This window comes from Camelina sativa, chromosome 1 (genome assembly GCF_030686135.1).
Source record: "Camelina sativa cultivar CO46 ecotype springtype chromosome 1, ASM3068613v1".
Lineage (NCBI taxonomy): Eukaryota > Viridiplantae > Streptophyta > Magnoliopsida > Brassicales > Brassicaceae > Camelina > Camelina sativa.
The window spans coordinates 7137582-7152456 of NC_141880.1; the positions used below are offsets into that span (position 1 = coordinate 7137582).

At 36.7% G+C, this 14875-nt stretch overlaps 4 protein-coding genes across 4 annotated transcripts; 3 read left to right on the top strand and 1 right to left on the bottom strand.

Moving 5' to 3' along the window:
* The first annotated feature begins 297 nt into the window (after positions 1 to 297).
* LOC104705216 (gibberellin 2-beta-dioxygenase 4-like) lies at positions 298 to 2722 on the top strand. Its single transcript, XM_010421187.3, has 3 exons — positions 298 to 753; positions 1592 to 1958; positions 2329 to 2722. Exons 1-3 carry the CDS (start codon positions 407 to 409, stop codon positions 2611 to 2613), a joined length of 999 nt encoding a protein of 332 aa, XP_010419489.1. The 5' UTR covers positions 298 to 406; the 3' UTR covers positions 2614 to 2722.
* LOC104782009 (E3 ubiquitin-protein ligase UPL6) lies at positions 2711 to 11178 on the top strand. The gene is made up of 26 exons (XM_010506820.3): positions 2711 to 3298; positions 3761 to 3858; positions 3977 to 4104; positions 4486 to 4597; positions 4746 to 4926; positions 5054 to 5236; positions 5422 to 5604; positions 6066 to 6147; positions 6292 to 6404; positions 6556 to 6851; positions 6989 to 7085; positions 7383 to 7523; positions 7654 to 7737; positions 7862 to 7948; positions 8134 to 8274; positions 8403 to 8528; positions 8648 to 8746; positions 9015 to 9082; positions 9184 to 9250; positions 9426 to 9596; positions 9695 to 9784; positions 9874 to 9954; positions 10057 to 10130; positions 10243 to 10314; positions 10412 to 10501; positions 10628 to 11178. The coding sequence occupies exons 1-26, from the start codon at positions 3140 to 3142 to the stop codon at positions 10692 to 10694; spliced, it is 3090 nt and encodes a 1029-aa protein (XP_010505122.2). The 5' UTR covers positions 2711 to 3139; the 3' UTR covers positions 10695 to 11178.
* Positions 11179 to 11964: 786 nt separating this feature from the next.
* LOC104782017 (stress-response A/B barrel domain-containing protein HS1) lies at positions 11965 to 12849 on the top strand. Its single transcript, XM_010506830.3, has 2 exons — positions 11965 to 12268; positions 12495 to 12849. Exons 1-2 carry the CDS (start codon positions 12123 to 12125, stop codon positions 12682 to 12684), a joined length of 336 nt encoding a protein of 111 aa, XP_010505132.1. The 5' UTR covers positions 11965 to 12122; the 3' UTR covers positions 12685 to 12849.
* A 297-nt stretch (positions 12850 to 13146) lies between these two features.
* LOC147949629 (uncharacterized) lies at positions 13147 to 13524 on the bottom strand. Its single transcript, XM_087509718.1, has one exon. The coding sequence runs from the start codon at positions 13522 to 13524 to the stop codon at positions 13147 to 13149; it is 378 nt and encodes a 125-aa protein (XP_087365844.1).
* Positions 13525 to 14875: the final 1351 nt, after the last annotated feature.

Below are 14875 nucleotides of genomic sequence, written 5' to 3' on the forward strand. Positions count from 1 at the left end.
TTTTCGTTGTAGTATATATGTTGAATCATAGTTATATAGTCATACTTGACTATTTTAAAATTTTTGTACGGTGTGAGGAAATTTAGAAGCAAATTCTTTGTTACTTAAATTGGAGAAGGTTGCTTTAATACGTTGCTTTCACAGAAAATATGTATATGCTTAGACAGACACACATATATTCTTATAAGTATACATGTCGAGTTTAGATGAATCATCTTTGGTTTTCAAAAATAAGGGTATATATATAAATATAACGTGAGCCCACTATATGGTCACATCAAATCCTCCTCTCTCTTTATACATATCTCCCGCATGTGTGTGCTTACACAGGCGTTAGCTCATCTCTCTCTATCTAGCACAATTTATCTCTCTAAACTTATCCATATCTCCTCCTGCCTCTCCAAAAATGGTGAAGGAGTCCCAGAAAATCGTGGCCGTAGATCAAGACATACCCGTGATAGACATGTCCTTGGAGAGGTCACGAGTGTCCATGCAGATAGTCAAAGCTTGCGAGACCATTGGCTTCTTCAAAGTTGTCAACCACGCCGTTGACCCGGACGTCACCTCCCGGATGGAGCAAGAGTCCATAAACTTCTTCGCTAAACCGGTTCTTGAGAAGAAATCGGTCTTCGGTTATGGATTGAAGGACATTGGGCTCAAGGGTGATATTGGAGAGGTCGAGTATTTGCTCCTTCACACTAATCCTCTCGTACTTTCTCAGTTATCCTTTGGTAACGATTCTACCAAGTTCGGGTACGTTAAATTATATTTGGCTAATGTATTAATTTACAGATCTGGTTAATATGTAAAAAACCAGTTAAGATTATATACAACATAAAACATGAGTTCAGTATATGTCAGTGTATGTTATAATCTAATGCATACATAAGTTAATGTCAAAATGCATTTTTCCTGTGTATTTAATGCGAGAACCTTTCCGTATATATACGAAAATTGCATGCATGCATGTATATGTATAGTTAAGTTAAGTATATGAGTCTGATAGTTATTTTACTTCTATGTTAAAAGTGTGTCTATGAACAAGTGAATTTTAAATTGTTATATAAAATGCTAAGGTGAACCTATCATAAAATTAAAATGTAATATTGACTAATTAACAAGTACTTTGAATTGTTTTCCAACCCACTTCATATATATATATATATATATATATGTATTGTGTTGGTGGATAAATTCACTTTGAGTCGTTGACAAATTGAAAACATTAAATTTGAGTCAGCAAATTAATTTTCAGAAGTACAGCTTCTCAGTCTGTCTACTCCACAGGGAACGGGTAACTTTTTTTTTTTTACTTAGACAGTGCATGTTGTGTGTACAGTGTATAATGCAAATTTACATCAACAATTTAAAATATTACTATATTAAAAGAAAGATTTAGAGGTTCTTAAATTATCTAAAGCTCTTTTCTTTCTTAAACTGTTAAGCTTTCGAAATTTCACTAATCTAAGAAATATAGTATTTAATTTCACTCTAAAAGTACACATATGAATGTTGCGATGTTCTCGTATATTACATAATATCCGTTCCGTATAATGAGCAACTGGCGATGTATGACATGTCTGTTTGACAGCTCGGCGGTGACTTGTTACGTTGAAGCAGTTAAGCAGTTGGCGTGTGAGATCTTAGATCTCACGGCTGAAGGACTAGGGCTCCCACCTCATACCTTCAGCGAGCTAATCAGAGCCGTTGATAGCGACTCAGTTCTTAGGCTTAATCACTACCCATTGTCCGATCAATTCCTCAGTGGAGCCAAGCTCTCTGATATGTCCGTGTCATTACCGAGAGTTGGGTTCGGGGAGCACACAGACCCGCAGATCTTGACAGTTCTTAGATCCAACGAAGTAGGGGGGCTCCAGGTGGCGTTCCCTGACGGTAGGTGGGTCTCTGTCTCCCCTGACCCTTCAGCCTTTTGCGTAAACGTAGGCGACCTTTTGCAGGTCAGTCCCTAAAAGTCATTTACACATTGATTATGTATATGTAACATGTTGGTTACTTTATAAACTAATTATAATCTGTTCATCATCTATAGTTTTTTAATTTTCATTTTGTAGACCAAAATAAAAAGTTATATATGGTATGCAACAAGTTATTGTTTCGCCAAAAGTATGTAACTTGGTCACGTCCGAAAACACATTAGCTTTCCTCTATATATCCGGGTGTTACCAATGAACCGTATATCTTTTTTATGTACAATTTTTTCTCTGTTTGAATCCAACCTATACATGTTCAAGAATCAAGAACAATCATAATTGTCAACATGTAAGATTCTATAAGATTTTACTAAGCTTGCTGTGAATGCATGTCTAGGTAATGACTAACGGGAGATTCATAAGCGTACGACACAGAGCGGTGACTACCGAACATGCAAGCAGGCTATCAATGGCGTACTTTGCCGGTCCGTCCGTCCATACAAAGATAGGCCCTCTTCCGGCAATCATCACGGCGGCAGATCAGCCACGGCTTTACCGGACGTTCACATGGGACGACTACAAGAAGTTTGCTTACTCGTTACGCCTTGGAGATAACCGTCTTGACATTTTCCGCTCATGTGTCGATGAGCATCATGATGAATTGAGTCTAAAAAGACTATAAATAGAGAAACCATAACATAATCAATGATGTCATAGAATCAACCAACCAACCAAAAGACACATTTTTTTCTTCTTCTATATATGCAAAACCTTTTTGTTTTCCCGTCTAACACGACACGACCCAATTATTATTCTTCTTCTTCTTGTAAACGACTCGAAAACGTCGTCGTTTCAAGACCCACCACTCACGAAGTTTCCGTCCTTCGTTTTAGAGTCGGCTTGGCGAAAATTACTATCTCTCTCTCTCTCTTAATTGGTTTGGTTCCTTTCTTTCTTGCTGCTCCTGTGAAATTTTGTTGCTTATCTCCTTGTACGCGTGAATCATCCAAATTCGTGATCTTGTTTTCGCCTTGGAAGAATCAATCTCTCTTGCTCTGTTATCTGAAGTTTTAGGGTTAACCCCCGATCATATCCCTAGGTTCTTTTGGGCTCTCAATCGAAGCGTTTAGTAAGAAATAAGAGTAATCTTAGGGTTTCCGTGGGGGGTGAAATTGTGTATTCGTAATCTAGGTTTTTAGCTCAAGAACATGTTCTTCCCCGGCGATCCGTCGACTCGGAAGCGAGTTGATTTAGGTGGCCGGAGCACCAAGGAGAGAGATACTCGGAAGCTTCTTGAGCAGACTCGAATGGAGCGTAATCGTCGGTTGTTACAGAAGCAGCAGAACTCTGCTGCTCTCAAAATTCAGGTAAGGTTTCATGATCCTATTGAAAAGCCTTTTCTTTTGGGACAATGTAGTTGCAGAACAAACATACTGAGTTATTTTGCAAGAAAGGTTTCATTTTGGGTAGAATCTTTGAGCTTTATAGTGTTTACTTTTGATAGCTTTGTAAGGTTTGATTGGATATTGAACCGACATTTTCCATTCTTGGTTCCTGCTTTTGAATCCCCATTGTCCTCGTTAGGTTTTGGCCTCCTGTTACAGTGTCCTGCTGTACAGGTCTCGTGGGTTTTGTTGAGGGTTGTAGGATTTAGGATTTTAACCATTGCGATTACAAGATTTTAGCTGGAGCAGCAAATGCAGCACTTCAAAATGTTTTTTTTCCCCTCTTATGTGGACACGCACAATTGTTTTGGCTAAAGGAATATGTCTTTTCAACCGTTTATGCTCCTTCTGATGGGCACGGTGCTGACTAAGTTTTGGCTACAGAAATTCTTTCGAGGTAGAAGATCTATGGCCATCGAGCGCGCGAAGGTGCGCCATGATTTCTGTGAAACATATGGGAATAAATGCCAGAATGTCGATAGGTATTCTTCTTTGGTCTATTATTATGTTTGCTACAGTTTTTTTGGTCTCAATATGGTTACATGGTTATTATTATGTCTATTGTAACCCTTTCTGACATTTTTTTTTTTCTGCATACAGACATTGCTTTGAGCCAAGTTCAAGTTTCCTCCGTCAGCTTCTGTTTTTTATCAAGGCACAAAACTCGGGAGATTTTGTGATACTTGTGGAGACTTGTCGTCTTATGAACAATTTCGTTCACAGCAGTGGTATTTCCAACATCTATGCATGCATCTTTTGTTGACACTTTTTTTCAATTCATTCAAGAGTTTGATCATAGTGCTTTTCCTTCTTAGGTAACCCTTATGTAAGGGGAAGCCTGTTCTTTGTTTTCATTTTGCTTAATCAGTTTTTTATGTCTGCGTACTCTTGTTTAATATGTTAATCTTACGAGCATTAAAATTATAACATTGTGTGAGGAGGAATGTCCCTTTCACCACAAATTAAACTCTCCCGTTTGCTGTTTACATCCTCACACATACACAATATTATTCTTATTTCGCGTTTGGCAGATAATCGTTTCTATAGTTTCTTCCCAAAAACGACTGAGATCTTGCGTAATGATATTACAAATTCTCATCATATGACAGGTGACATTGTCGGCCTTTTTTCTGGATTGGACTATTCCGCTGAGCATAATTTGGTGGACTTTAGAGTAAAGAAACTTGCATTGACCTGCATCGAGGCTATACACCAGAATAGGTAATATATATATACATATCTTTGTCATCTCTCATTTTGTAGAGTGTATAGCTCTTCTTGTATCAATCGCTGACCAATCGTCGCTATCTTGGCCTTTTCAGTTCTGTTATTGAATTCATTTTTACCTCCTTCTGATTTTAATTATCAGGTACCTTTTAAGGGATCAGCTCTTAGTTACTCCTGAAGAAGCTAGCATTTCAACAGCTATCTTGATGGAGGCAATGACGTTGTTGCTAGATCCTAAGCTGCCTTGGGTTTGCAAAATAATTAGCTATCTACAAAAGAGAAACATATTCAAACTGGTCCGAGAAATGGTCACTACGGCTAAGGTATTTTTTAACAGTTCCCCATGATTATAACCCACGACCTAGTTCTTCTAAGTTACTGCGCATTAAATTGGATTGCTGTTCTATAGTTGGCAACCTATCCTTCTGAAGCAATCGTGGTTTGTTGCAGGAAAGCCCAAGTGGTCAGACTATGACCGACAGCATCCTTTCACTAGAAAGAGTATTGATACTGATAGTACCACATATTGGCCGTGAGCCATGTTGCTGCCCTGATGTTGATCCACGTTGGAGTTTCTCATCTATGATCCTTACAATACCTTTCATATGGCAGCTCTTCCCAAACTTGAAAGTGGTTGGTTCCTGAACTCATGTTTCTTAGTCACGGATAAACGCTAGCTAATCACAATATATGTAATATCATTGAGGCGAAATAATAGCTTTTGTTTATTATCAATTTGTGTTTGACCCTGAGCTAAATATAATCTTAACCGTGAGCATCTATTTAAACTTTGGTAAACTCATAGTCTCATTGTCCAGGTCTTTGCCAGCCCAAGTCTAAGTCAACACTACATTCACCAGATGGCTTTCTGTATTCAAAAGGGTACTTGTGTTCTCCCAAGTGAAACAAGCCTGGAATTCCCTGGTTATGCTTGCCTGCTTGGTAATACGTTGGACACCGCAAATGTGGTGTTGTCACTACCTGAATGTTCATTGGACTTGGTAGGTTCCCAATGCAGTTTATTTGTTTTGTCTTTGTGTGTGTATGTGTTAGCTACTGTGGTTGGTACTTTAGTGCATGATTACTTGATTTTTTTTTTCCTAATTGTTAGTGATTCACCTTGCCGTGTTCATGTTGAATACTCAACAGCTTATGTCTGATATATCTAGAGATTTTTACAATTAGTTTTCTATTAGTATTTCTATTTACTTGATATATGGGGTAAAGAAGGTTCAGAGTTTGGCTACAGGTGATAGCGCCACGTAAATTGGTAGTGTGGTGGTGTTGCGGAAATAATTGATCTATTTTATCTTTGCTGCTATACAATCGCTTTTACGATTGAGAGGGTTGCATTTGCTGTGAAAAATCATTCATTAATGTTTGAAAACTTTACCAATACTATTTGCTCCCAGTTCTGTTTGATCCTAATGTTCCTTTGTTTTTCTTACTTTCTATTGACCAGGCAATTGACATTGCATCAGTTGCAACTTTCTTATTGGAGACGCTTCCTCCTGTGAAATCATCAGAAAAAGAAAGCAGACAGAGTATAGCATTCTTTTCTTGCTATATTATCTTCGCACATGGCTTCAGTTTGTTATCCTAAAGATTTCCTGTCCATTCTGCTCGCAGTAGTTCTTCACCAATTTGATCTTATTCTGAAAGAGACTTGTACTGTTATCATGATACAGGTACCCCTGATGAGGATGATATGTTGATTGACGCTGTTCCAGAAGTAGTCTTGAATAGGGATCTGGAGCAGCAGATAACCAATGCTATAGACTCACGTTTTCTTCTGCAGTTAGTATGTACCTACTCTCTGTCATATGGAAGTACATTAAGTGCTATCCCTCCTCTGTGATTTTCTATTTTTATTTTAATTCAAGTGCTATGCCTCCTCTGGATCAATTGATTCTTTAATTTTAAACTAAGTAATATTAGTTTCATCCCTGCAGACAAATGTTTTGTTCCATCAAGTTCCGCTTGGTACGCAGTCATATGACGAAGATAAAGAAGCATTAGCTATTGGCACAGCCAGTTCTTTTCTGTATGCAGCATTCAACACTCTTCCTCTTGAGCGGATCATGACAATTTTGGCTTATAGAACCGAGCTTGTAGCTGTGTTGTGGAATTATATGAAACGATGCCATGAGAAGCAGAAGTGGTCATCCATGCCTAGACTCCTAGCTTACCTTCCAGGGGATGCTCCGGGTTGGCTGTTACCTCTGGTTGTTTTTTGTCCTGTTTATAAGTAAGTTTTGTTTGATTTAATGCCACTTTTTTTGGAGTATGAGTTAAATGTCACTCTCTCGTATGTCTATAGGTATATTAGTGTCGTGAGGGTGGTTTCATACTTAAAAGTGGTTTAACATTGTCGTTGATGATCAGGCATATGCTAATGATAGTTGACAATGAAGAGTTCTATGAACGAGAGAAGCCATTATCGCTACAAGATATCAGGTTGCTGATCATTATTCTTAAGCAGGTAAGTGTTTTGATTAAGCATTATTGCAACTTCGACGTGAAGAGTTTTGGATATATGATTGATGACTCAACGTAATTAATGAGGCGATTAGCTGGGGCTTAGACTGCTACAGAAATATAATAAGCTAGATTGGCTTTGTATTTTCATATGGATGTTTTTTTGTTGCAGTGGTCATTCAACTTGGTACTAATGTTTACACAACAGTTTCTATTGGACTCACCAAAAGAATAGTATCTTTGTGTCATGCTTGTACTTTTCTAAATATTTTGTGTATGTTCCCTTTTTTTTTTTTCCCAGGCTTTATGGCAGTTACTATGGGTGAATCCACTTGCGCAACCTAACACTGGGAAATCTGTCTCCAACGACCACTCGAATAAGAACCCTGTTGAGTTGATTCAGAACAGGGTTGGGGTTGTTGTCTCTGAGTTGCTTTCACAGGTATGTTCTGAAACGAAGTTAACACTCCTTGACCAATTATGGCTATTTTGACTGTAAGTCAGCAAGACTAGCTGACTAGGTAAAGATCATTTATTCATTTTATTATCCTTGTTGATGAAATTTTCCGTAGTTGCAAGATTGGAACAACCGGCAACAATTCACTTCCTCGAGTGACTTCCAAGCTGACTCTGTCAATGAATATTTCATCTCTCAGGTGACTACTACACTGCATTTTCGTTTAATGTTTGTGACATGCCAACACTGAAAGTTGGTTATCATATTTACTGATTTGGTAATAATTTTCCTCCATCATTGCTGATATTGTTTTCTTTCTCCAGGCCATAATTGAAGGTACGAGAGCCAACTACATACTGATGCAAGCTCCTTTCTTGATTCCGTTTACAAGCAGAGTCAAAATATTCACAGTGAGTGGCTGTTAGGATATGTATATCTGATGAATGATTATCTTTTGTACGGTTTTTAGGAACCTAGAAGAGCTAATTAACATAACTTGCATGAGTAATCTGGGTCAATGGGGGATTATACTGTATGTACTTGCTCACTGATTACTTTGCTGCGGCTGCATTTACTTGCTGGCCATCATTTGTAGACACAATTAGCAACAGCAAGGCAGAGTCATGGATCTCAAGGAATTTTTTCTCGAAATCGGTTCAGAATACGAAGAGATCATATCTTGGAAGATGCTTACAATCAAATGAGTCAATTGTCAGAGGATGATCTTCGGGGGTCGGTAAGTACTCTTACCTGATATCTGTCTTCTAGCAATTCTTTGGTTCGACGTATCCATATTTTCGTTCTTGTGTCTCTAATTTGTTTTATTTTTGCGATACATATGATGCAAATATCTACTGGCTGTAGATTCGTGTGACATTTGTCAATGAACTCGGAGTTGAGGAAGCTGGTATTGATGGTGGTGGCATTTTCAAAGACTTCATGGAAAAAATTACCCGAGCAGCTTTTGATGTGCAATACGGGTTGTTTAAGGTCGGATGTCTAGTTTTGTTCACTCATTTTTTTTGTGGAGTTCACAGTTTACCACACTCCATCATGTTTGCATGTAGTCTGTCTTTCTTTAACTGAATCTTGTACATGCTTTCTTTCAGGAGACCTCTGATCACATGCTATATCCTAATCCTGGATCAGGAATGATACATGAACAGCACCTCCAGTTCTTTCATTTTCTCGGCAGTCTTCTCGCAAAAGTATGGTATTTGATTGGTGGCCTTGATGCTGAACTCTAACCGCTTTCTCTTCCTTAAAACTTATATCTGTAGGACAGAAAGTAATCCATCATACTTGCATACATTACTGGTTCTACTTGCCATGTTTCCATGAAAATAGATTTAGGGGTATAATTGTCTTGCATGTTTTCATAGAAATTTGTTGAACTTGGCGTTTTGTCTTCATTGAAGTTGATTTACATCTGTTAGGATAAGACTCAAAATTTTTCTTCCCGCTATCTTGTTGCAGGCTATGTTTGAAGGGATTCTAGTTGATATACCATTTGCAACGTTTTTCCTCAGCAAATTGAAACAAAAGTACGTAAATTTCCAACTTCAGCTTCCTGTCATGTTATTCGTTTATTAAGCTCGCATAACTTTGTGAACATGTTGTGAAACTTATATCGTTCTTTGGCTAGGTACAACTATTTGAACGATTTGCCTTCTCTGGATCCTGAGTTGTATAGGCACCTTATATTCCTGAAGGTGAGTTTTACTGAACGATCTATTTTCTTGTTCCTTTGTGGAACTGGGAGTTAGCTGTTAGCATAGATGTGCGAAAATGCTGAATTCTGTTTTTTCTTTTCATTGAAACTGAAATTTGATTGTTTACCTAGCTTTGTCCACTATTAAGTATTCAATTACATTATGATATTTGCAGCGTTTTAAGGGTGATATCTCAGAGTTGGAGCTTTACTTTGTTATTTTGAATAATGAATATGGAGAGAGGACAGAGGAAGAGTTACTTCCAGGGGGTAATGACATGCGAGTGACAAATGAGAATGTTATAACTTTCATTCATCTGGTTTCCAATCATCGGTTAAATTATCAGGTACTTAGGAACCACTTACCTCTCATTTATCTTAGCACACCTGAGGCCACCTTATAAAATCAACAGCTTTTTTATATCATCCCATTTTTCGGATGCAGATACGCCAGCAGAGTTCTCATTTCCTGAGGGGGTTTCAGCAACTCATTCCAAAAGAATGGATCGACATGTTCAATGAGCATGAACTTCAGGTGCCGATGGATTATTGTACTTGCTTTGTTAGTTGTTCCATCAAGGAGCATGAACGATGGAAAAGTTCATTTGTGGGCTTTGGTTGCAGGTTCTCATATCTGGTTCAGTTGATAGTTTGGATATTGACGACTTGCGAAACAACACTAATTATGCTGGAGGCTACCACGCGGTGAGTGGTTCTTCGCTGTCAGCCAAAATGCCATTGTGAATTAGCGTAGAGATACTTTTGAAACATTATTGTATAATTACGTCGTCGCTATATTCTTGACAGGGACATTATGTGATCGATATGTTCTGGGAAGTTATGAAAAGCTTCTCAATTGAGAACCAGAAGAAGTTCTTAAAGTAGGTCAAATTTTGCAGTTACTACAGTCTGTGTACCCAATGTTTTACTGGAGTCTATTTATTTTCTTTAATGGAACTAATTAAGAGGTATATGTATCATCTTCAATTTCAGGTTTGTGACGGGCTGTTCACGAGGACCACTGCTCGGTTTCAAATACTTGGAACCTGCATTCTGCATACAAAGGTAAATAACACAGATTAACAAACGTGTTTGACTTTTGTGGGATTTGGACAGGTAACAAAAGTATTAAAGATCCATCCTCGTTTGGAAATTGTTTCAGGGCTGCTGGTAGTGCGAGTAACGAATCAGTTGATAGACTACCGACAGCAGCAACTTGTATGAACCTTCTTAAGCTTCCGCCTTATCAAAGGTTTGTCCTCTTGTGAACACAAATCTCTTTTTGGTTTTTGCTCAGTAAACAGAATTCATTTGTTGCCAAAGTACATTTTCTTGCACTTGGTGCTGTAGTTAAACATGTCTTTTGTCAATGATGCAGCAAAGAGCTACTAGAGACCAAGTTGATGTACGCCATAAGCGCAGAAGCAGGTTTTGATCTGAGCTGAATAGCGCTTCCTGCCTTAAAGACAAGACTATCATAGCCCCAAATCGACCAGGCTTCACCCTTTTGTTTTAATCTTCTAGCGTTCCCTGTTATGGTCCAAAATCGTTACCCTGTTAGGCTGATGTGGAGGCTGAAGAATGTGTTTGGCTCTAAAGGAATCTAAGAGACGGATGTAGAGGGGAACGTGTACTGGATATTATTAACTAACGGGATATATTTGCAGCTCAGCTCTTCTTTAAAAAAAAATGTGAGAACAAAAAGAAGTGATTACTGGGGAAGTCGTATTCGGAAGGTGCCTGAGAGTTAAAAATTCAGTGACAGATGATGGGGAAAAGATATAAAAATAAGCGTTAAATAAGACTGGTCTTTTAGTGCGTTAGAGTGGAACTAAAAAAATGCTGTAAATTATTTGCTTATTTACATGTTACATGAAATAATTTGTAAATTATTTGCATCGTACCACGTCTTGTAGAGTTTTAACCCTCTTTGTTTCTTGTTTTTGGTCGTCATGATTATTAGATTAAAACGTCATCTAGTCCTCCTCTCTAAGGAAAACCAAGATGCAGTATTAAGTGAGAACGACTTGTAAAGATTAAAGTGTATATAAAATGGTGTACTGGTAAAGTATAGTTATCGCTTTCACCATAAACCTAACTGCTTCAAATAGTTTATAAGTTTAAAAAAGCTACAAAAAGGTCTAAAAGCTATCAAGATTCTGGTAATATTTGTATCTGGTGTAGGCATGACCACGGTTACGGTTATCACTGTTACGGTTAATTAATCACCGGTTAGATTAAAAATTTTGTTTAAATTTAACCATAACCGTTTAATAAACAGTTAAACGGTTATGGTTAAATACGGTTCCGGTTGAAGCGGTTACGGTTATATACAGTTACAGTTATTTGATAATATGATACGGTTGATATTATTTGATGATATAATATAATTGATATTAATTATTTATAATTAACATGTTCTTTTAGTGTACTCATATTTTTTCATATCATATGATTCATATTAAATAAATAATTCTTAGTATATTTTATTATATTTTTGAAACGGTTACAGTTAACAAATTACGGTTTAAATATGCGGTTAACCAACGGTTTTGATATGGTTACGGTTATGATTAATATAATTTAACCATATATTTACGGTTAACGGTTACGGTTTTAAACCATTTTATACGGTTACGGTCTGGTTACAATTAGGATACGGTCTGGTTATGGTCTGAAATACGATTACGGTTTAATTTTGGTCATGCCTAATCTGGTGGTGATGTTTTGTTTTATTGAGATGTCAGCCTAACCAAAAACAATGCGACGAACGTCTGTATTTGCACCTTGCACGTTGTAAAAGATCTTGACCGTCCATTTATAGATTATAGTCAAACTCCACCACAGTTGAGAGAGGAGAGAAGAAGTGAGAAATGGAGGAAGCTAAGAATAAGGGAACTGTGAAGCATGTACTGCTTGCGAAATTCAAAGATGGGGTAAGCCCTGAGAAAATCGAAGAACTCATCAAAGGTTACGCCAACCTCGTCAATCTCATCGAACCTATGAAAGCTTTCCACTGGTTTGTTCTGCGATCCTTCTCTGTGTGTTTTGTTTTGATATATTGTAATCACTCATATTCACCATCTCCTGATCGAACTATTTAGATCTGAATTTGCTTCTTTTAGGGTTTAGCAAATCGAGATCAGGATTTGCTAGAAATTTGCTTTTTTTTTTCATCTTTTTAACTGATAACTTTGGTGGCTCTGTACTAAAAAACCTGAGAAGATGATATGTATAAATTTTAGGGGAGAAGATGTGAGCATTGAGAATCTCCACCAAGGTTACACTCACATTTTTGAATCCGCATTCGATAGCAAAGAAGCTGTAGCAGAGTACGTTGCTCATCCCGTTCATGTTGAATTCGCCACCATGTTCCTAGGCAGCTTGGATAAAGTTTTGGTTATAGACTACAAACCTACCTCTGTGTCTCTCTAATTATGTTGCGTGCAGCCAATTCTCTCATCTTGTTCAATAAAGTATATTCCTTTTTGGTTTGCCTTCATTGTTCTCATCTTTTCCTATGTTGTTGTTGACTTGATGTGTATGTAATACGATCTTTGAGTTTTTTACTGGATAATGAAGAGAGCTTGATTTCAGATATATTTACTGAAAAACTTTGCTATTCTTAGCATTAGTGCAGCAAGATAATCTGATTAGTATTCTTCTTACTTTACTTTCCCGAATTCTCTTATCTTTTGGTGCTAAAAATGTTTATTGTAGGACAACTTTACAGGTTCTATGGATATATATATATATATATATATATGAATATATATGATTGTCACAAATTTACACCAAAAGTAACGAGATATAACAGTCTTAGCGAAGATGCAAGACACAATAATTTAACTATGAATGTATTCATTTCCGTCTTGCAGGTGAGAGATACACAAAGAATCAGGACCTCAAAACGTCAGAGAAAACTCTACCAATATTACACATTCTTTTAAACCGTGTATTGCGTAATGGAACAGAATACGTCACATTTTTACGTCCTGCAAGAATAGCTTCACACGTAGTTATAGTAAGAAAAGCTTTCGCAGCCTCCTGAGATGATAACGAGTACTTGGTAGAGATAGCAAAATCTAAAGCGTCCTCCATCGATTTAATGGCCAAGTCATAATATGTTAAGCAAGACCCATACGGGATCTTGAGCGTCGGATCATTCGTGGTTCTTACTAAGCCTGACAGCATTCGTTGGTTGTTATAGCCAAACAATAGCGTCTTTTGGATGACCAAAGTGAGAAGACCGTTCACGTCGCTGCTGAACGTCATTGGATCATCGGTAAGCCAAGTGATGCAGAACTGCTTGTAAATTGTCGGTGTTGAGCAGAGTTGGTCTAATAATTGAAGTGTGATTCTTTCACTCGGAGAAAAAGATGAAGAGAAAGGAGTGATTAATAAAAGAAGGAGAAGAGGAAGAATTGAGACGCAAGGAAAAGCCATTCTCTTGGATTTGGAGAATTCCATCATACTTAGATGAGGTAAGTGCTACTATTGCTTACTAATATATAGTCTTTTTTGGATGATAAAAGTGAGAAGTGTAACTCCTACGTGTGTGTTTAATGAAATGTTTCCGGAATCTGTTTATTCTAGTCAATTATTGTTGACCCAAAATTAATGTGTGAACGAACATATTTTGAGGGCTAATTAGGAAATTAATTTGGGTGAATATTAATCTTTCCTTCAAAAAATCCACCATTACTATACTGGATGTGAAATTCTTTAATATCCTTAAAAATATATGAATTGTCTTCTTTAATATTCTTTAATTCAAAATGGTATTCAATCAGCCATTACTCGATTGACAATGAAACAGTTAAAAAAAAAACTCTTAGTTGAATAAAATATAATCTTTTTCAGTTATGGCCTTTCATAAACAGATTTGGGTTTGCCTGCATTGTTCTCATCTTTTCCTATATTGTTGACTTGATGTGTAAAATGATCATGAGTTTGATTTTCAGATATTTTTCTCTTCTTTGTTATTAGTCTAACTAGGATGTCGGCCCGTGCGTTGCCGCACAGGAACATAAAAACTTGAAATGACTAACATTGTTAATTTCACATTTCAAGTGGAAACTTTATGCTAATTCTTTAATTGTATCGTATAAAATTCAAAATTAATGACTAAGATTAATCAACCAAATTAATTAAATTTTTTTTTTTGTTGTGTATATAAAATCGATTCAGTGACAATAAAAGAATAACAAAGATATTTGAATCAAGACTTGCTGAATTATACTCAGATAATCAATTTTGAAAGATATTCACCAAAAACAAAATTTAAATCATTATTCTATCGAAATTTACAAAAAATAATAAGAGAAACAGGGAGAAAGAGCTCATAGCTGCAAGATATGATCGATGTGGGTATTAGATGGAAAATGACACCGAAAAAAGTTAGATGAATGAATCAATAAATATAACAATCCAAATTTTAACAAAGATGAGTGAATCAATGTTGATTAATAAATTGAAAGAAAATAATACTCAAAATTTTTAAATTTGGAGGTGTTATCAAAGAACAAAACTTTTTTCAAAGTCCATAAAAATCTATATATATATATATATATATATATATAAATAAAGAGGTGTGAAACAAAAATGTGCGAAACAAACAAGTGTG